Source organism: Entelurus aequoreus, linkage group LG14, assembly GCF_033978785.1.
Source record: "Entelurus aequoreus isolate RoL-2023_Sb linkage group LG14, RoL_Eaeq_v1.1, whole genome shotgun sequence".
Classification (NCBI taxonomy): domain Eukaryota; kingdom Metazoa; phylum Chordata; class Actinopteri; order Syngnathiformes; family Syngnathidae; genus Entelurus; species Entelurus aequoreus.
This window is the reverse complement of record NC_084744.1, coordinates 8,122,248-8,144,494: the sequence shown is the minus strand read 5'-3', so window position 1 is coordinate 8,144,494 and position 22,247 is coordinate 8,122,248. Positions and strand designations below refer to the sequence as shown.

Genomic DNA, 22,247 nt, shown 5'->3' with positions numbered 1-22,247 from the left:
GGCAACAATACTCCATGTACATGTTGTGACCTGAATATTGATAATATAAGTGCTAACGCGGAGGAACTACTTTTAGCAGCGCCGTAATCACAGAGAGCTAACTAGCTTATGCTGCCAAATTGACATATTGAGCTGCTGAATCGCCTCTGCGTTGGTGAAAGATATTTCTAGATTATAAATCACGCCTCACCTGGATAGTAGAAGGTTGTGGACATAAACCCAAAAGTTGGTCAACTTTGACATCCAACTTAGACCCGGAGATGGCGAGAAAGACACAAAAAGAAACACTTTTTTTTAACCCTTGTGAGGATTATGATGAATTGTTGCTGTAAAGGGGAATATATAAACACCCCATCAGCCTTTATCCCAGTGAGAGCAGACATTGTACAGTAAGTGATTGTTTTGTTATGTTTGTCCATCTTGTTTAGCACTTAGCAATACTGCGACATGATGCTTAGTGTTTGACTAAAGCTGCATCTGTTTAGCACACAGCTTCTAAAACTTGTAGATCATCCTCCTTATATTCAGGATCAAAAATAGAAGTTTCTGGATCATCATTTGTCCCAAAGTAGTCTTTATTGTCTCTCGTCAAGTCTGCCATGATTAGTAGTCTTGTTGTCGTTGAAGGGAAAGTGAACGTTGTGATGCGTCTGTGAAATGAATACACCGCCGTATGCTTAAAATGATCAAAATATGTATATATTACATGTTATTATGAATGTTACTAGATACTACATATATACTTACAGTGTGTATATAAAACATTGATGGAGGTTTTTGGATGTTTTTTAGAAAACCTTATAGGCGGAATAGAGTGACTCCCTTGACTCCATTATTAGCTGACTTTTGTTAGCATGTATTTACGAGGTAGAATGCATAAAAAAATAACAACGTGTTATTGTTGTTGTTGGAGGGAAAGTGAATGCGTCTATGAAATTAATACGCCGCAGTATGCTTAAAAAATTCAAAATATGTAAATATTACATGTTATTATAAATGTTACTAGATACTACATACAGTATATACCGGTACTTACAGTGTGTATATAAAAAATTGATGGAGGTTTTTGGATGTTTTTTAGAAAACCTTATAGGCGGAATAGAGTGACGAGTCTGGGAAATGAATACACCGCCATATGCTTAAAATGATCAAAATATGTACATATTACATGTTATGAATATTACTAAATACTACATATATACTTACAGTATGGAGGTTTTTTTAAGCGCTTTATAGGCGGAATACGGCAACTTCCATTCGCTCGATTGTTAGCTGACTTTTGTTAGCATTTATTTACGAGGTAGAATGCATAAAAAAATAACAGCATTTGTTATTGTTGTTGTTGGAGGGAAAGTGAATGCGTCTGTGAAATTAATACACCACAGTATGCTTAAAAAATTCAAAATATGTGAATATTACATGTTATTATGAATGTTACTAGATACAACATATATACTTACAGTGTGTATATAAAACATTGATGGAGGTTTTTTAGAAAACCTTATAGGCGGAATAGAGTGACGCGTCTGGAAAATGAATACACTGCCGTATGCTTAAAATGATCAAAATATGTAAATATTACATGTTATTATGAATGTTACTAGATACTACATATATACTTACAGTGTGTATATAAAACATTGATGGAGGTTTTTGGATGTTTTTTAGAAAACCTTATAGGTGGAATAGAGTGACTCCCTTTGACTCCATTATTAGCTGACTTTTGTTAGCATGTATTTACGAGGTAGAATGCATAAAAAAATAACAACATGTGTTATTGTTGTTGTTGGAGGGAAAGTGAATGCGTCTATGAAATTAATACGCCGCAGTATGCTTAAAAAATTCAAAATATGTAAATATTACATGTTATTATGAATGTTACTAGATACTACATACAGTATATACTTACAGTGTGTATATAAAAAATTGATGGAGGTTTTTGGATGTTTTTTAGAAAACCTTATAGGCGGAATAGGGTGATGCGTCTGGGAAATGAATACACCGCCATATGCTTAAAATGATCAAAATATGTACATATTATATGTTATGAATATTACTAAATACTACATATATACTTACAGTATGGAGGTTTTTTTAAGCGCTTTATAGGCGGAATACGGCAACTTCCATTCGCTCGATTGTTAGCTGACTTTTGTTAGCATTTATTTACGAGGTAGAATGCATAAAAAAATAACAGCATTTGTTATTGTTGTTGTTGGAGGGAAAGTGAATGCGTCTGTGAAATTAATACACCACAGTATGCTTAAAAAATTCAAAATATGTGAATATTACATGTTATTATGAATGTTACTAGATACAACATATATACTTACAGTGTGTATATAAAACATTGATGGAGGTTTTTTAGAAAACCTTATAGGCGGAATAGAGTGACGCGTCTGGAAAATGAATACACTGCCGTATGCTTAAAATGATCAAAATATGTAAATATTACATATTATGAATGTTACTAGATACTACATATAGGTTTTTTCAAGCGCTTTATAGTCGGAATACGGCAACTTACATTCGCTCGATTGTTAGCTGACTTTTGCTAGGATCTACTTACGATTTAGAATGCCTAAAAAAGATAGACATGTGTTTTTTGTCTGACAAAAGGATTGTGAATGATCGGCCAAATTCCAAAAAAGTGCAGTTTCGCTTTAAACCACATAACTGACTGTGTTAAACCAAATGACTTAGCTATGATGACGTATATATTGTCAGCTCAGTCAGAAGAAGACATTCCTACCTTTAAGACATCCGTAAATCCACTCAGTTTGATGCACTTCCCATCCAAACATTTCAACAGACTTTTGACAACTGTTTTGTTCTCCACTTCTCCCTCAAAGCGAATGAAGTCCATGGTGCTCTTGGAGATGCGCAGTGTTGAGAATTGGTCGGGCACCACCATGGCCTTCACCCTCTCCATCACCTCCCAGTTGGAGATGCTCTTTCCGGGCAACTTCAGTTGCGGCAGCGTCACACTCACGGTCATCTTGGCAATGGGCTTCAGGTATATGTTGTAGTCTGCAGCGAGGCACACCGCCTCCGTGGTGTCGTGGACGATGGTCGTCATGGTTCTGCAGCAGGGATCCTGCTGAGCAAGGAGAGACGGTCGCTCGTCAATAAGGCCGTGATGGTTCATTTTAACCATTCCATTCAGAATGTGTGGTTGCTGATACGATTTTGATGTTTTTTTTTTCAAAAATAGGATCTGAAATGATTCAGTAAGATTAAATCGATTTAGAAACTTTTTCTCATAAAAAAAAATCAAGTAGTGTGAGTGTCAAATAAATATTGGATTTTCCTATTTTCCTGTTATTTCTTGTAGGTGTAAGAATGAGATCAGTGTTTCCCACACATTCATTTATTTGTGGCGGCCCACCACGAAAGAATTACGTCCGCCACAAATTTTAAAAAATTAAAAAATTAAAAATTAAAAAAAAAAAAAATTTTTTTTTTTTTTTGTCCTGTCCAGCTTCTCAGGCAAATCATATAGTTGATGTAGATGCCCATATCGGCTGTTCAGATTTACTTTACAAAAGAGAAGTGTAGGATACTTCTCTTGTTGCCTTATTTGTATTTGACTTTATTAAATGTATTTATATTAGAAACACAACATGTGTATATAACAAAGGGTGCAAAGTCTGCAGGCAGTAGGAAACACATGGTTAAGTATAGGGAGTAAAACTGATGGCAGTCTAAAGTTCAAGATTTTTGGAGCTCTTTGTTCAGTGGATCAGATGTTTGATGAAGCTCTGTGTCTATCTACCACCACTACTGTTTTCTGTTTATTTGTTACTGACTGTGCCAGGACACCTCTGCCTCTGTTTCACTTTATGTTGCTGGTAAATAATATGGTTGTAGTAGTAGGCTAAAGTTAAATTATTTAGTATGCACTAATTAAAGGGGCAGAGCTTTAAGACATTTTAGCTTTTATATTTTATTAGATATATTTTTCGTAAGAACCACAATTAATAAATATATTTCAGTGAATAACTTATTGTTCAAATCTGTATATAAATATGTACATAAAGTGTTGTAATTATATTGTAAAATGGATGGATGGATGGATGGATGGATGGATGGATGGATGGATGGATGGATGGATGGACGTTTAAAACAAAACTGTTATTATTAATTAGTAAGTATACATTTTTTTAGCCTTTTTAGAGAAAATCAAATAATTGTAGTAAATTATGCAAATTACTTGATGATGTCATGGTGACCACGCCCATTGCCACGCCCCCACCGCCACAGGTATCTTGGCAGTTTATGGGAAACACTGGAGATATTTTTAATCCAGTCATGTTTAAAGCAGCTAGTATTTTCCCATGTAGTGTGTCTTCTGGTGACCTCCTTGCTGGTATCTTACTGCATGTCCGCTAGTACAGTGTTTTTCAACCACTGTGCCGTGTCAACAAAAACAGAATGCTGGACGACAGCAAAGACTTACTGTGGAGCAAAGACGGCGTCCACAGTGTACAACCGAACATGACGTGACAATCAACAATGTCCCCACAAAGAACGATAAAAACAACTGAAATATTCTTGATTGCTAAAAAAAAAAAAGTAGATGCGGGAAATATCGCTCAAAGGAAGACATGAAACTGCTACAGGAAAATACCAAAAAAAGAGAAAAAGCCAGTAAAATAGGAGCGCAAGACAAGAGCTAAAACACTACACACAGGAAAACAGCAAAAAAGTCAAAATAAGTCACGGCGTGATGTGACAGGTGGTGACAGTACACCTACTTTGAGACAAGAGCTATAGTGATGCATGCCTGGTTATGGTTTAAAGTCATATTCAACAATTGCGACAACAACTTTTTACTGTCAAGTGAGTTTTGTTTTTTAATGATTTCTGCTGGTGGTGTGCCTCCGCATTTTTTCAACGCAAAAAATGTGCCCTGGCTCAAAAAAGGTTGAAAAATACTGCGCTAGTAAACTCTTTGTTTTGTCTTAAGGGCTCCTGTTTGTCAGCTCACAGAGCTGTTTTGGCCAGCTCCTTATCTGCTTTGAAGAAGCACCTGTGCTCCTTTCTGGGCCAAGAGGGGCTGCTTTCGCTCTACGTAAACTGACTCTTTTTGTTTGAATTTAGACCTTGCTTGTTGATGCTATGGTTGCACAGCTGGTCTCCTGAAGCTTCAGTAAAAACTTGGTATTGTATCATTCTGTCTCTGGGGTCCTTTCCAAAAAAGAAATAAAAAAAAGTAATTAAAGAGCAAAGAGGTGTAATGTTATGAGAAAAAGTTTCAATTTTGACTATACATAAACTGACTCTTTTTGTTTGTATTGAGACCTCTTCTTGCTGATGCTATTGTTGCATTGTAAGGGCTGGTCTCCTAAAGCTTTGGTAAAACTTGGCCAAGTACTATTCTGTCCCAGTGGTCCTTTTTACTCAACATATAGGTCATCCAAAAGAATTTGGGATTAACCAGTGTGCTATATTCCCTGAGAGGAAGACCGGTCGCGCGCAACATGGGAAATTATGTTTAAATGAATTATGGACACAAACAACAATTAACGGCCCAATAACATAAGCCACAACACAACAAACATAAGCCGAAACAGGACAATACAAGCAGAATGGAAGCGACAGCAGACAAATTTCGGCCACTCACCAAATTCCTGAGACGGACAGTTGAAAACAGTGTAATGAACAAAGTTGGAAAAGTAAGTGAAGTGTGACAACTTACTCACTCCAGAGCATTCACACATTTGATTTTCTACACCAAAATTAATCTATTTATTATTATTCATCTTCTTTTTCCGTAATACCATTTCTCAATTCAGCATGTTACAAATCAACTTTTACCTTGAAAATCAACTTTTACCTGGAAAATCAGTTTTTTACTACTTCCAACATTTCTCAACCGACTTGAAAAATGTCAACACCAACCATTCCAACTCATTCAGACCATTCGAGTGTTTTACCATTTTTTTTAAATTCCCGATTTTTCCCGAAATTCCGAATTTTTGGGGAAATTCAATGGGAATTTTTTTTCAAAGTTCCAATATTCCCACATTTTTAATCTGATTGAAACTGTTCCAACTTCAAAATATTCAGCCTGTTTGGGAATTGTGTGCTCTACTTCAACAATTCCAAAGAAAATTCCCGGATTTCCCATAATTTCTTTTGTTTTTCCTTTTCCCCATTCAAAATGAATTGTCAATTTTTCAAACTTCCACAATTCCCACATTCTTCAAACCATTCCACCTTCAAGTCATCCTAGACATTCAAACTACCATTGTTTCCACGTTGAACAAATTTCCAGGAATTCCTGTTTTTTTTCTAACCCTATTTACAACCTTTTTTGTTTTACTACTTATTTTAATTTTTTCATCCCATTTCAACTGTTCCACTGTCAAAATATGTTTCTTAGTCAGGAGGGAAAAAAATTGGCTTAGGAACTAGAAACATTCTTGGTTTTCCTGAAATTCCATAATACAATTTCTCACTAATTTTGGGGAAATTCAATGGGACATTATTTTAACGTTCCACAATTCCCCATTTTTTAATCTGATTCAAACTGTTCCTACTTCAAAATATTCAGCCTCTTTGGTAATTGTGTGCTCTACTTCAAAAATTAAAAAAAAAAATTCCCGGATTTCCCATAATTCCTTTATTTTTTCCTTTTCCCATTCAAAATTAATTGTCCATTTTTCAAACTTCCACAATTCCTACATTCTTCAACTCATTCAAACCATTCCACCTTCAAGTCATCCTAGACATTCAAACTACCATTTTTCCACGTTCAACAAATTTCCAGGAATTCCTGGTTTTTTTCTAACCCTATTGACAACCTTTTTTGTTTTACTACTCATTTTCCTTTTTTAATCTCATTTCAACTGTTCCACTGTCAAAATATTTTTCTTAGTCAGGAGGGGGAAAAAAAGTTGCTTTAGGAACTACAAATATTCTTGGTTTTCCTGAAATTCCATAATACAATTTCTCAATTAAAAAAACAGTTAATACTGGAGATGTCCGATAATATCGGTCTGCCGATATTATCGGCCGATAAATGCGTTAAAATGTAATATCGGAAATTATCTGTATCGTTTTTTTTATTATCAGTATCGGTTTTTTGGGGTTTTTTTTAATTTTTTTATTAAATCCACATAAAAAACACAAGATACACTTACAATTAGTGCACCAACCCACCCCATTTACACTCATTCACACTCATTCACACAAAAGGGTTGTTTCTTTCTGTTATTAATATTCTGGTTCCTACATTATATATCAATATATATCAATACAGTCTGCAAGGGATACAGTCCGTAAGCACACATGATTGTGCGTGCTGCTGGTCCACTAATAATACTAACCTTTAACAGTTAATTTTACAAATTTTCATTAATTACTAGTTTCTATGTAACTGTTTTTATATTGTTTTACTTTCTTTTTTATTCAAGAAAATGTTTTTAATTTATTTATCTTATTTTATTTCATTTATTTTTTTAAAAAGTACCTTATCTTCACCATACCTGGTTGTCCAAATTAGGCATAATAATGTGTTAATTCCACGACTGTATATATCGGTTGATATCGGTATCGGTAATTAAAGAGTTGGACAATATCGGCATATCGGATATCGGCAAAAAGCCATTATCGGACCTCCCTAGTTAATACTTTAACATATCTTGACCGATTTGAAAAATTTCAACACCAACCATTCCAACTCATTCAGACCATTCAAGTTTTTTACCATTTTTAAAAAATTCCTGCTTTTCCCGAAATTCCCAAATTTTGGGGAAATTCAATGGGACATTTTTTTAAAGTTCCACAATTCCCACATTTTTCATCTGATTCAAACGGTTCCAACTTCAAAATATTCAGCCTGTCTGGGAAATGTGTGCTCTACTTCAAAAATAAAAAATTCCCGGATTTCCCATAATTCCTTTTTTTTTCCTTTTCCCCATTCAAACTTCCACAATTCCCCACATTCTTCAACCCATTCAAACCATTCCACCTTCAACTCATCCTAGACATTTAAACTACCATTTTTCCATGTTCAACAAATTTCCAGGAATTTCTGTTTTTTTTCTAACCCCATTTCCAACCTTTTTTGTTTTACTACTCATTTTCCTTTTTTCATCCCATTTCAACTTTTCCACTGTCAAAATATTTTTCTTAGTCAGGAGAAAAAAAAAATTTGGTGTAGGAACTAGAAACATTCTTGGTTTTCCTGAAATTCCATAATACAATTTATCAATTTAAAAAACTGTTAAAACTTCAACATTTATTGACCGATTTGAAAAATGTCAACACCAACCATTCCAACTCATTCAAGTTTTTTACCATTTTAAAAAATTCCTGTTTTTCCCGAAATTCCCAATTTTTGGGGGAAATTCAATGGGACGTTCTTTTAAAGTTCCACAATTCCCACATTCTTCATCTGATTCAAACTGTTCCTACTTCAAAATATTCAGCCTGTTTGGGAATTGCGTGCTCTCCTGCAACAATTATAAAAACATTCCCGGATTTCCCATAATTCCTTTTTTTTTTCCTTTTCCCCATTCAAAATTAATTGTCCATTTTTCAAACATCCACAATTCCCACATTCTTCAACCCATTCCACCTTCAACTCATCCTAGACATTCAAACTACCATTTTTCCACATTCAACACATTTCCAGGAATTCCTGTTTTTTCCAAACCCTATTTACAACCTTTTTTGTTTTACTATTCCTTTTCCTTTTTTCATCCAATTTCAACTGTTCCACTGTCAAAATATTTTTGGTTGGTTTAGGAACTAGAAACATTCTTGGTTTTCCTGAAATTCAATAATACAATTTCTCAATTAAAAAAACTGTTAATACTTCAACATTTGTTGACCGATTTAAAAAATTCCAAAACCAACCAATTCAGCTCATTCAGGACACTCATGCTCCAAATCATTTTCCCCAAAAAATCCCGCTTTACCCAAAATCCCCAAATTTCCAGGAAGTTCCCATTGAAATGAATGGGACATATTTCCATATTGCACAATTGCCACATTTTTCAACCTATTCAAACCATTCCATCATCAACACATTCCACTCATCCTGGACCATTCAAACTAACACTTTCCCAAGTTTCAAACCAAATTCCGGTTTTCCCTGGAAATTCAAGCTCTTTGACATTCAAACCATTCCAACATTCAAACTATTCTTACTACATTCTGTCAGCATTTCAGTTTAACTGCAGCATTGGAGCAATCACACGCAATTCCTTCAGGAATTGACTCATCTAGTTACTTTTTCAATCATACTAATATACCACGTTCAGGGAGTTGGTCCGTCGCCGTAACTTGCGTCGTCGCGTCCTTTGTGGCTTAAAGTTGTGTCGTTGCTTTACATGAATGTGTTTTGGCCTTTCTCAGCCACCGTAGCTATTCGCCGTTCTTCTTTTGCCGACTTTGACGGCGATGACCACACAGTCGGGACAGACAGACCTGAAAAATGTTTAACATGCTTATTAAAAGTGTGAAACTTCTTATAAAGTCTGCCGTTCTTAAATCCAATGTTTTCCTATTTCTAGTATTGATACAATCGATCGATAGCTATCCTCTGGAAGGCAAACTTATCAGGGGAAAAATCGATATGCTTGAATTTTGAGAAAATAAAATCAATATATCGATTAATCGTCACACCCATACCAAAATAATCATCCCTAAATCACGTACACACGTGTTAGGCTTTGTCTAAAGCAGTGTTTTTCAACCTTTTTTGAGACGAGGCACATTTTTTGCGTTGAAAAAATCCGGAGGCACACCACCAGCAGAAATCATTAAAAACGGAACTCAGTTGACAGTGAAAAGTCGTCGTTGCAATTGTTGGATATGACTTTAAACCAAAACCAAGCATGCATCACTATAGCTCGTCTCAAAGTACCGTATTTTTCAGACTATAAGTCGCAGTTTTTTTCATAGTCTGCGACTTATACTCAGGAGCGACTTATGTGTGGAATTATTAACACATTAGCGTAAAATATCAAATAATATAATTTAGCTCATTCACGTAAGAGACTAGACGTATAAGATTTCATGGGATTTAGCGATTAGGAGTGACAGATTGTTTGGTAAACGTATGGCATGTTCTATATGTTATAGTTATTTGAAGGACTCTTACCATAATATGTTACGTTAACATACCAGGCACGTTCTCAGTTGGTTATTTATGCCTCATATAACGTACACTTATTCAGCCTGTTGTTCACTATTCTTTATTTTAAATTGCCTTTCAAATGTCTATTCTTGGTGTTGGCTTTTATCAAATACATTTCCCCAAAGAATGTGACTTATACTCCAGTGCGACTTATATATGTTTTTTTCCTTCTTTATTATGCATTTTCGGCCGGTGCGACTTATACTTCGGAGCGACTTATACTCCGAAAAATACGGTAGGTGTACTGTCACCACCTGTCACATCACGCCCTCACTTATTTTGACTTTATTGCTGTTTTCCTGTGTGTAGTGTTTTAGTTCTTGTCTTGCGCTCCTATTTTGGTGTTTTTTATCTTTTTCATGGTATTTTCCTGTAGCAGTTTCATGTCTTCCTTTGAGCGCTATTCCCCGCATCTACTTTGTTTTAGCAATCAAGAAGATTTCAGTTGTTTTTATCCTTCTTTGTGGGGACATTGTTGATTGTCACGTCATGTTCGGTTGTACACTGTGGACGCAGTAAGTTTTTGCTGTCGTCCAGCATTCTGTTTTTTGTTTACTTTGTAGCCAGTTCAGTTTTCGTTTCCTTTCGCATAGCCTTCCCTAAGCTTCAATGCCTTTTCTTAGGGGCACTCACCTTTTGTTTATTTTTGGATTTAAGCATTAGACACAATTTTACCTGCACTATGCCTCCCGCTGTTACCGACGTCTACAAAGCAATTAGCACCGGCTGCCACCTACTTACTCTGCCGAGCTCTAGACAACACCGACACTCAACAACAACACATCATTTGTAGACTATAATTACTGGTTTGCAAAAAATATTTTTCACCCAAACAGGTGAAATTAGACAATCTCACACGGTACAGTGGTTGAAAAACACTGCTCTAAATGACAACCTGTAAAACATTTCGACAACGTGGTGTAGCAGATGATCACAATGTTTTTGTTGGGGGGAGTTTAAAACGCACGTTTTCTTGTCGCGCATCTAACATACCCAGCGTCATTGGGACAAGCGGTAGAAATGGATGGATGGAACTACCACCATCCAATAGCATTATCAACTACAATGTGACAGATTTAAGTATGACAAATAGTAGAACATATGGAGAAATAGTATTAGACTATATTACGAGGTAAACATGATAGCTGACGCGAGCGATACGTTACATGATGCTAGTTGTTAGCACGCTAGCTGTTAGCATGCTAGCTAGCGAGTTCATTGGGTCGGACATACCTCGAGAGCGAGTCCGTGTGATTTGTGTCAAGTCTTTAGGACGAACCGAGCTGGCCAGTCACAATTTCTGTAAACTTTCGGTGGAAATGAATAGAATTGTTTTAAGGGACGCGAAAAAAGAGCATAAATATTAAAGACCGGACAAGCGAAAAGCCACTTCCGCATGCTGTCAACTTTGACCCCGGAGTAAACCAACGGGGGGGGGGGGGGGGAGAGTTGTTATTCTGAACAGCGACACTCTGGGGTCATATTTAAGTATTACACATCGTAAACAACATGCTCAAGTCTAATTCTCACTGTGATAACGCCTTAGAGTTGTAGGATTACGTCGAATAATCACGGTCATAATCGTATATATTTGTGGGAATGTTCCAAAGCATTCAAATTCCCAGATTTCCCGGAATTCCAGGGTTTTCCCATTCAAAATGAATGGACCATTTCCACATGTTTCAACCGATTCAAACCATTTCACCTTCAACACGTGGACATTCAAACTATCATTTTTACAAGTTCAAAAAAATTCCAGGAATTCCCGTTTTTTCAAACCCTGTTTCCACCCTTTTTTCCGTCAACCACATTTTTCTGCCCACTTCAACCGTTCCACCGTCAAAACATTCCTCTTAATTAGGACAAAAAAATGAAGTTGTTTTATTAACTGGAAAAATTCCCAGTTTTCCCTAAATTTCCAGGAATTCCGTAATACCATTTCTCAATTTAAAATGTTACGACGTCAACATTTCTCGACCGTTTAAAAAAAATTACAACATCCACCATTCAGAGAATTCAAAATTTTTTACAATGTTCTAAAACATTCCCTATTTTCCTGAAATTCCCAAATTTCCATGAAATTCCCATTGAAATGAATAGGAAATTTTTCAAAGTTCCACAACTCCCATATTTTTTATCCGATTCAAACCGTTCCAACGTCAAAATATTCAGCCTGTTCAGAAATTGTGTGCTCTACTTCAACAATTATTGTAAAAAAAATTCCCAGATTTCCTAGAATTCCAGGTTTTCCGGGACATTTTTCCCATTCAAAATGAATTGGGCTTTTTTTCAAACTTCCACCATTTCCACATGTTTCAATCGATTCAAACCATTTCACCTTCAACACGTGGACATTCAAACTATCATTTTTCGTAGTTCAAAAAAATTCCAGGAATTCCCGTTTTTTCAAACCCTATTTCTACCCATTTTCCGTCAAATACTCCTTTCACATTTTTCAAGCCACTTAAACCGTTCCACTGTCAAAACATTCCTCTTAATCAGGACAAAAAACAAAGCTGTTTTTTGAACTGGAAAAATTTCCTGGTTTTCCAGAAATGTCCATGAATTCTGTAATACCATTTCTCAATTAAAAATGTTACGACTTCAACATTTCTCTACCGTTTTGAAAAATAACAACACCAACCATTTAAACTTATTCAGAACATTACATATTAAATCCCTGTTTTCCCGGAATTCCCAAATGTTCATGAAATTCCCATTGAAATTAAAAGGAAATGTTTTGAAAGTTCCACAACTCCCACATTTTTTATCCGATTCAAACCATTCCGACTTCAAAATATTCAGCCTGTTCAGGAATTGTGTGCTCTACTTCAACAATTATTTTTTAAAAATTCCCAGATTTCCTAAAATTCCAGGTTTTCCGGGACATTTCCCCATTCAAAATGAATTGGCCATTTTTCAAACTTCCACCATTTCCACATTTTCCAACTGATTCAAACCATTCCACTTTCAACATTTTCTACTCATCCTGCACATTCAAATATAATTTTTCCAAGTTCAAAAAAATTCCAGGAATTCTCAGAATTCCCGTTTTTTCAAACCCTATTTTCATCCTTTTTTCCGTCGACTACTCCTTTCACATTTTTCAACCCACTTCAACCGTTCCACCGTCAAAACATTCCTCTAAATCAGGACAAAAAACAATGTTGTTTTTTTAACTGGAAAAATTCCCGGTTTTCCCGAAATTTCCAGGAATTCTGTAATACCATTTCTCAATTTCTCGACCGTTTTGAAAAATAACAACACCAACCATTTAAGCTTATTCTGAACATTCGGAACTTCCACCATTTCCACATTTTCCAACCGATTCAAATCATTCCACCTTCAACATTTTCCACTCATCCTGCACATTCAAACTATAATTTTTCCAAGTTCAAAAAAATTCCAGGAATTCCCAGAATTCCCGTTTTTTCAAACCCTATTTTCATACTTTTTTCCGTCGACTACTACTTTCACATTTTTCAACCCACTTCAACCGTTCCACCGACAAAACATTCCTCTTTATCAGGACAAAAAAAAGGAAGTTGTTTTATGAACTGGAACAATTCACGTTTTTCCCGAAATTCCAGGAATTCCGTAATACCATTTCTCAATTAAAAATGTTACGACTTCAACAATTCTCGACCGTTTTGAAAAATAACAACCCAACCATTTTAACTTATTCGAAACATTCAACATTTTTTACCATTTTCTAAAAAAAAAATCCCTTTTTTCCCGGAATTCCCAAATTTTCATGAAATTCCCATTTAAACGAATAGGACATTTTTCAAAGTTCCACAACGCCCACATTTTTTATCTGATTCAAACCATTCAAACTTCAAAATATTCAGCCTGTTCAGGAATTGTGTGCTCTATTTCAACAATTATAAAACATTTTTTCCCAGATTTCCTAGAATTCCAGGTTTTTCCGGGACATTTCCCCATTCAAAATGAATTGGTCATTTTTCAAACTTCCACCATTTCCACATTGTCCAACCGATTCAAACCATTCCACCATCAACATATTCCACTCATCCTGCACATGCAAACTATCATTTTTCCAAGTTAAAAAAAATTCCAAGAATTCAGAGAATTCATGTTTTTTTCAAACCCTATTTCCACCCTTTTTTCCATCGACTACTCCTTCCACATTTTTTTCAACCCACTTCAATCGTTCCACTGTCAAAACATTCCTCTTAATCAGGACAAAAAAAATTAAGTTGTTTTATGAACTGGAAAAATTCCCGGTTTCCCCGCAATTTCCAGGAATTCTGTAATACCATTTTTCAATTAAAAATGTTACGACTTCAACATTTCTCAACCGTTTTGAAAAATAACAACACTTATTCGGAACATTTGACATTTTTTACCATTTTATAAAAAAAAATCCCTTTTTTCCCGGAATTCCCAAATTTTCATGAAATTCCTATTGAAATGAATGGGACGTTTTTCAAAGTTCCACAACGCCCACATTTTTTATCCGATTCAAACCATTCCAACTTCAAAATATTCAGCCTGTTTAGAAATTGTGTGCTCTACTTCAACAATTATTAAAAACAATTCCCGGATTTCCTACAATTCCAGGTTTTCCGGGACATTTCCCCATTCAAAATGAATTGGCCATTTTTCAAACTTCCACCATTTCCACATTTTCCAACCGATTCAAACCATTCCACCTTCAACATATTCCACTCATCCTGCAAATTGAAACTGTCGTTTCTCCAAGTTCAAAAAAATTCCAGGAATTCCCAGTATTCCCGTTTTTTCAAACCCTATTTCCACCCTTTTTTCTGTCGTCTACTCCTTCCACATTTTTCAACCCACTTCAACCGTTCCACCGTCAAAACGTTCCTCTTAATCAGGACAAAAAATTAAGTTGTTTTTTCAACTGGAAAAATTCCCGGTTTTCCCAAAATTTTCAGGAATTCTGTAATAGCATTTCTCAATTACAATGTTACGACTTCAACATTTCTCGATCGTTTTGAAAAATAACAACACCAACCATTTAAACTTATTCGGAAAATTCAACATTTTTTACCATTTTCTAAAAAAAAATCCCTCTTTTCCCGGAATTCCCAAATTTTCATGAAATTCCTATTGAAATGAATAGAAAGTTTTTCAAAGTTCCACAACGCCCACATTTTTTATCCGATTCAAACCATTCCAACTTCAAAATATTCAGCCTGTTTAGAAATTGTGTGCTCTACTTCAACAATTATTAAAAACAATTCCCAGATTTCCTACAATTCCAGGTTTTCCGGGACATTTCCCCATTCAAAATGAATTGGCCATTTCTCAAACTTCCACCATTTCCACATTTTCCAACCGATTTAAACCATTCCACCTTCAACATATTCCACTCATCCTGCAAATTGAAACTGTCGTTTCTCCAAGTTAAAAAAAATTCCAGGAATTCCCAGTATTCCCGTTTTTTCAAACCCTATTTCCACCCTTTTTTCTGTCGTCTACTCCTTCCACATTTTTCAACCCACTTCAACCGTTCCACCGTCAAAACGTTCCCCTTAATCAGGACAAAAAATTAAGTTGTTTTTTCAACTGGAAAAATTCCCGGTTTTCCCGAAATTTCCAGGAATTCTGTAATAGCATTTCTCAATTACAATGTTACGACTTCAACATTTCTCGACCGGTTTGAAAAATAACAACACCAACCATTTAAACGTATTCTGAACATTCAACATTTTTTACAATTTTCTAAAAAAAAATCCCTCTTTTCCCGGAATTCCCAAATTTTCATGAAATTTCCATTGAAATGAATAGGACGTTTTTCAAAGTTCCACAACTCCCACAGTTTTTATCCGATTCAAACCATTCAAACTGTCACAACGGGTTTTTTTTTCGCAGCTTACTGCGAGGTTTGTTCTCCCAGGAAGCAAAACTGACGGTTCCGGACGAAGGCGTGAAGGTAGGATTAAATTTATTCAACAAAAATCACCCAGCTACCAAAATACAGGCAAACAAACAAAAAGGCAAACGAGAGGCTAAGACTTAGCATAGGCTATGGCATGAAACAAACAAAACTTACTTGGCATCGGCGTGACGCAAACAATGAAGCCAGGTCCAAATGGCAAGCAAGGTGTGTCCCGAATGCAAGAGGCAGGTGAAAATCATAAGTCGTCATGGAAACTAAAACAAACAAGGGTGCACAGAAACAGGAACTATGGAGTCTTAAAACTAACAGAAAATAACAAAAACATGATCCAGACCACAGATCATGACACAACTTCAAAATAGTCAGCCTGTTCAGGAATAGTGTGCTCTACTTCAGCAATTACGAAAAAAAATTCCCAGATTTCTTAGAATTCCAGGTTTTCCGGGACATTTCCCCATTCAAAATGAATTGGCCATTTTTCAAACTTCCACCATTTCCATATTTTCCAACTGATTCAAACCATTCCACCTTCAACATATTCCACTCATCCTGCACATTCAAACTATTATTTTTCCAAGTTCAAAAAAATTCCAGGAATTCCCAGAATTTCCGTTCTTTTCAAACCCTATGTTCACCCTTTTTTCTGTAGACTACTCCTTCCACATTTTTCAGCCCACTTCAACCGTTCTACTGTCAAAACATTCCTCTTAACCAGGACAAAAAACCAAGTTGTTTTTTTAACTGGAAAAACTCCCGGTTTTCCCGAAATGTCCAGGAATTCTGTAATACCATTTCTCAATTAAAAATGTTACTACCTCAACATTTCTTGACCGTTTTTTAAAAATTCCAACACCCACTCATTCAGAACATTCAACATTTTTTTTTAATTTTCAAAAAAAATTCCCTCTTTTCCCGGAATTTCCAAATGTCCATGAAATTCCCATTGAAACGAATGGGACATTTTTCAAAGTACCACATCTACCACACTTTTTATCCGATTCAAACCGTTCCAACGTCAAAATATTCAGCCTGTTCAGGAATTGTGTGCTCTATTTCAACAATTCTAAAAAATAAATTCACGGATTTCCATGAAATCTCGGTTTTCAGTGACATTTCTCCCATTCAAAATGAGTTGTCCATTTTTCAAACTTCCACAATCCCCACATTTTTCAACCGATTCAAACCATTCCACCTTCAACATATTCAACTCATCCTGGACATTCAAACTACCATTTTTCCACGTTCAACAAATTTCCAGGAATTCCAGTTTTTTTTCTAACCTTATTTCCAACCTTTTTTAGTACGATGACCCCTTTCACAATTTTCATCCCATTTCAACTGTTCCACTGTCAAAACGTTCCTATTAATCAGGACAAAAAAACAAGTTGGTTTAAGAACTTCCAACATCAACACATTCTACTCATCCTGGACTTTCAATCTAACACTTTCCCAACTTCCAAACCAAATTCCGGTTTTCAAACTATAGATATGGTACATCATTTATTTATTAGTCAGAACACACAAACCCAAATACATTATGTTCATAAACAGAGCGACCAGAAAGTATTCACAGCGCTTCACTTCTTCCACATTTTCTTATTTTAGAGCCTCATTCCAAAATGGAATCAATTCATTTTTGTCCTCAAAATTCTCCACGCAATACCCCATAACGACCATGTGAAAAAGTGTTGTACAATTTTTTGCAAATGTATTAAAAATAAAAGTTAAAATATTACATGTACAAAACCCAAAACCAGTGAAGTTCGCCCCTTTTTTGTGTATTTCATAAATAAAAACACAATACAATGATTTGCAAATCCTTTTCAACTTATATTCAATTGAATAGACCAGGCCTGGCCCTAACCAATCTGGCGCCCTAGGCAAGATTTTAGGTGGCGCCCCCCCCACACATCGGCAGTGAAGTGTATATACTCACAAGAAACCGAATAGCTTTGTCTTTGACCTTTTTTTTTACTTAAAGAAAGCAAATTAACATATTATATGAGAATGTTATGTTATGATTATCTTTAACCGAATCACAGCAGTGCTCAAATTAAAGAACAGCATTCCCTCTCATGTGATATTGCTTAATTAACATTAATGATGTGCACTTTAACAACTAGGCTTACAACTATACCTAATATATAAAGGGGTGGAAAAGTGACTATTACCTGCAGGGCAAACATTAGGTAACCAGAAGGCAATAACAATGTAAACAGAAAACACCTGCTTAAAAGATCTAATCAAATGTCCCTGAGGAATGTAAGGTGGGAGTACTGTAATTACCTAACGTTACATTATTATTTTCCATAACAATTTAGCCCCCTCCACAATATTAACCCGACGTTAAAACAGAACTAGCTATTTATTGATTAGCAATTGCAGAATCATGTAACATTAGCTTAATGCTAAAAAGCCAGGTTACTATCACATTCTGTAACAGACAAATAATTTAATGTAGTCTAACGTTACCTACCTGCTACCTCTGTCTTTTTCTCGTTTCTCCTCCTCTTCTTTTCTATTTTTTCTTCTCTGGGCACCTGACAGTTTTGGCCGTTTTGACATCTTGTGTTGATTTTTTGATGTGGTAAAAGTCATGATACGAGAAGGGAGGGGGCGCACCGTGCGGGGGGACGGGGGGGCGTAATGTTGTAACAAATAATATTTCTATTAAATAGGCTTTACTTTGCATTTTAATTAACGTGGGATTATTTTTTGTATTTAGAAATAATAGTACAAACTTTTTTTTTTTTTTTTTTCTCCAAAATTTGTGGCACTGGCGTGGCGCCCCCTGATGGACGACACCCTTAGCATTTGCCTATACGGCCTATGCCACGGGCCGGCCCTGGAATAGACTGCAAAGACAAGATATTTCATGTTCACACTGAGAAACTTCTTTTTTTTTTTGCAAATAATCATTACGTTAGAGTTTAACGGCAGCAAAACATTGCAAAAAAGTTGTAACAGGGGCTTTTTTTAAGCTTTTCAGGTGGAATTCTTTCCCATTCTTGCTTGATGTACAGCTTAAGTTGTTCAACAGTCCGGGGGTCTCCCTTCTGGTATTTTAGGCTTCATAATGCGCCACACATTTTCAATGGGAGACAGGTCTGGACTACAGGCAGGCCAGTCTAGTACCCGCACTCTTTTACTATGAAGCCACACTGTTGTAACACGTGGCTTGGCATTGTTTTGCTGAAATAAGCAGGGGCGTCCATGATAACATTGCATGGATGACAACATATGTTGCTCCAAAAGCTGTATGTACCTTTCAGCATTAATGGCGCCTTCACAGATGTGTAAGTTACCCATGTCTTGGGCACTAATACACCCCCATACCATCACACATGCTGGCTTTTACACTTTGCGCCTAGAACAGTCCGGATGGTTCTTTTCCTCTTTGGTCCGGAGGACACGACGTCCACAGTTTCCAAAAACAATTTGAAATGTGGACTCGTCAGACCACAGAACACTTTTCCACTTTGCATCAGTCCATCTTAGATGAGCTCGGGCCCAGCGAAGCCGGCGGTGCTGCTTCTGGGTGTTGTTGATAAATGGCTTTGGCTTTGCATAGTAGAGTTTTAACTTGCACTTACAGATGTAGCGACCAACTGTAGTTACTGACAGTGGTTTTCTGAAGTGTTCCTGAGCCCATGTGGTGATATCCTTTACACCAGGGGTCACCAACCTTTTTGAAACCAAGAGCTACTTCTTGGGTACTGATTAATGCGAAGGGCTACCAGTTTGATACACACTTAAATAAATTGCCAGAAATAGCCAATTTGCTCAATTTACCTTTAACGCTATGTTATTATTGATAATTAATGATATTTACACTTAATTGAACGGTTTAAAAGAGGAGAAAACAAGAAAAAAATGACAATTAAATTTTGAAACATAGTTTATCTTCAATTTCGACTCTTTAAAATTCAAAATTCAACCGAAAAAAAGAAGAGAAAAACTAGCTAATTCGAATCTTTTTGAAATAATTAAAAAAATAATTTATGGAACATCATTAGTAATTTTTCCTGATTAAGATTAATTTTAGAATTTTGATGACATGTTTTAAATAGGTTAAAATCCAATCTGCACTTTGTTAGAATATATAACAAATTGGACCAAGCTATATTTCTAACAAAGACAAATCATTATTTCTTCTAGATTTTCCAGAACAAAATTTTTAAAAGAAATTCAAAAGACTTTGAAATAAGATTTAAATTTGATTCTACAGATTTTCTAGATTTGCCAGAATATTTTTTTTTAATTTTAATCATAATAAGTTTGAAGAAATATTTCACAAATATTCTTCGTCGAAAAAACAGAAGCTAAAATGAAGAATTAAATTAAAATTTATTTATTATTCTTTACAATAAAAAAAATAAATTTACTTGAACATTGATTTAAATTGTCAGGAAAGAAGAGGAAGGAATTTAAAAGGTAAAAAGGTATATGTGTTTAAAAATCCTAAAATAATTTTTAAGGTTGTCTTTTTTCTCTAAAATTGTCTTTCTGAAAGTTATAAGAAGCAAAGTAAAAAAATTAATGAATTTATTTAAACAAGTGAAGACCAAGTCTTTAAAATATTTTCTTGGATTTTAAGTTATCAAATTCTATTTGAGTTTTGTCTCTCTTAGAATTAAAAATGTCGGGCAAAGCGAGACCAGCTTGCTAGTAAATAAATACAATTTAAAAAATAGAGGCAGCTCACTGGTAAGTGCTGCTATTTGAGCTATTTTTAGAACAGGCCAGCGGGCTACTCATCTGGTCCTTACGGGCTAGCTGGTGCCCGCGGGCACCGCGTTGGTGACCCCTGATCTACACACTGATGTGGCTTTTTGATGCAGTACCGCCTGAGGTACTGCAAGGTCACGAGCATTCAATGTTGGTTTTCTGCCTTGCCGCTTACGTTCAGTGATTTCTCCAGATTCTCTGAACCTTTTGATGATATTACGGAGCGTAGATGGTGAAATCCTTACATTCCTTGCAATAGCTGGTTGAGAAATGTTGTTCTTAAACTGTTGGACAATTTGCTCACGCGTTTGTTGACAAAGTGTTGACCCTCGCCCCATCCTTGTTTGTGAATTTCATGGAATCTGCTTTTATACCCAATCATGGCACCCACCTGTTCCCAATTAGCCCGTTCACCTGTGGGATGTTCCAAATAAGTGTTTGATGAGCATTCCTCAACTTTCTCTGTCTTTTTTGCCACTTGTGCCAGCTTTTTTGAAACATGTTGCAGGCATCAAATTCCAAAATGAGCTAATATTTGGAAGAAATACACATTTTTACCAGTTCGAACGTTAAATATCTTGTCTTTGCAGTCTGTTCAATTGAATATAAGTTGAAAAGGATTTGCAAATCATTGTATTCTCTTTTTATTTGCATTTTACACAACGTGACAACTTCACTGCTTTTGGGGTTTTGTATATAATTATTGCCAGCCTTTGCTCGATACTTAGTTGGTGCACCTTTAGCAGCAATTCCAGTCTCAGGTCTTTTTGAACACGATGCCACAATCTTGGCACACCTATCTTTGGGCACTTTCTCTCAATTAGTATATAAAACATGAATTTTGTCCGTCCAAATGGAAAGAACGGATACATTTACAAGAAAAGATCAAATACTTTTATATTATTTCAAGGCATATGTGGCCCCCGGGCCTTGAGTTTGAGAGCGGTGCCTATGATTGAGTCCCAGAGGGGATGATGGTGGTTACATAACAGGCATTAGTAGCTCCACTGGGTAAGTAGGTCGTTCTCTCTGCTGAGTCCCCAATAGGCCACATGGAACACATTCACCAGGACTCAGGCAACCGCTGAATCTGCAGAAAGACCTAGAAGGAGCTCCAGACTGCAGGATAGTGTCAGGTGAACACTAATGTACCTGACAAGTCCTTGTCAACGTCGCTGATGCATCTTTATTTTCTGCTTTGGAGCATTTTATCCTGGATCAGCTTAGATTAATCCCACCTGACACCTGCTGGTTGGAAGTTTACAAACAGGTGCGCCATGATGAGATCAACCCATATGGGACGATACGGACTATTAACAGTCAAAGAGGCCGATAACTGTTATTATTAGAAGTAACAATTTAATTAAAGGCCTACTGAAATGATTTTTTTTAATTTAAACGGGAATAGCAGATCCATTCTATGTGTCATACTTGATCATTTCGCGATATTGCCATATTTTTGCTGAAAGGATTTAG

General features: G+C 35.9%; 1 protein-coding gene across 5 annotated transcripts in view; it reads right to left on the bottom strand.

Annotated features, from left to right (window-relative positions):
- akap17a (A kinase (PRKA) anchor protein 17A) overlaps positions 1-21,990 on the bottom strand; it is a 53,244-nt gene extending 31,254 nt beyond the window's left edge. For 2 of the 5 annotated variants that reach the window (XR_009828568.1, XM_062068850.1), the window contains exons 1-3: positions 11,387-11,572; positions 9,267-9,441; positions 2,753-3,100 (exon numbers count right to left, since the gene is read on the bottom strand). Coding sequence is in view for 4 of the 5 variants with exons in the window: in XM_062068850.1 (XP_061924834.1) it covers positions 2,753-3,079 (327 nt within the window). In the remaining variant the exon portion in view is untranslated. Of the gene's footprint in view, positions 1-2,752; positions 3,101-9,266; positions 9,442-11,386; positions 11,573-21,923 lie in introns of those variants that run through there. The other 3 variants (XM_062068851.1, XM_062068853.1, XM_062068852.1) reach the window with 3 other exon arrangements.
- Positions 21,991-22,247: the final 257 nt, after the last annotated feature.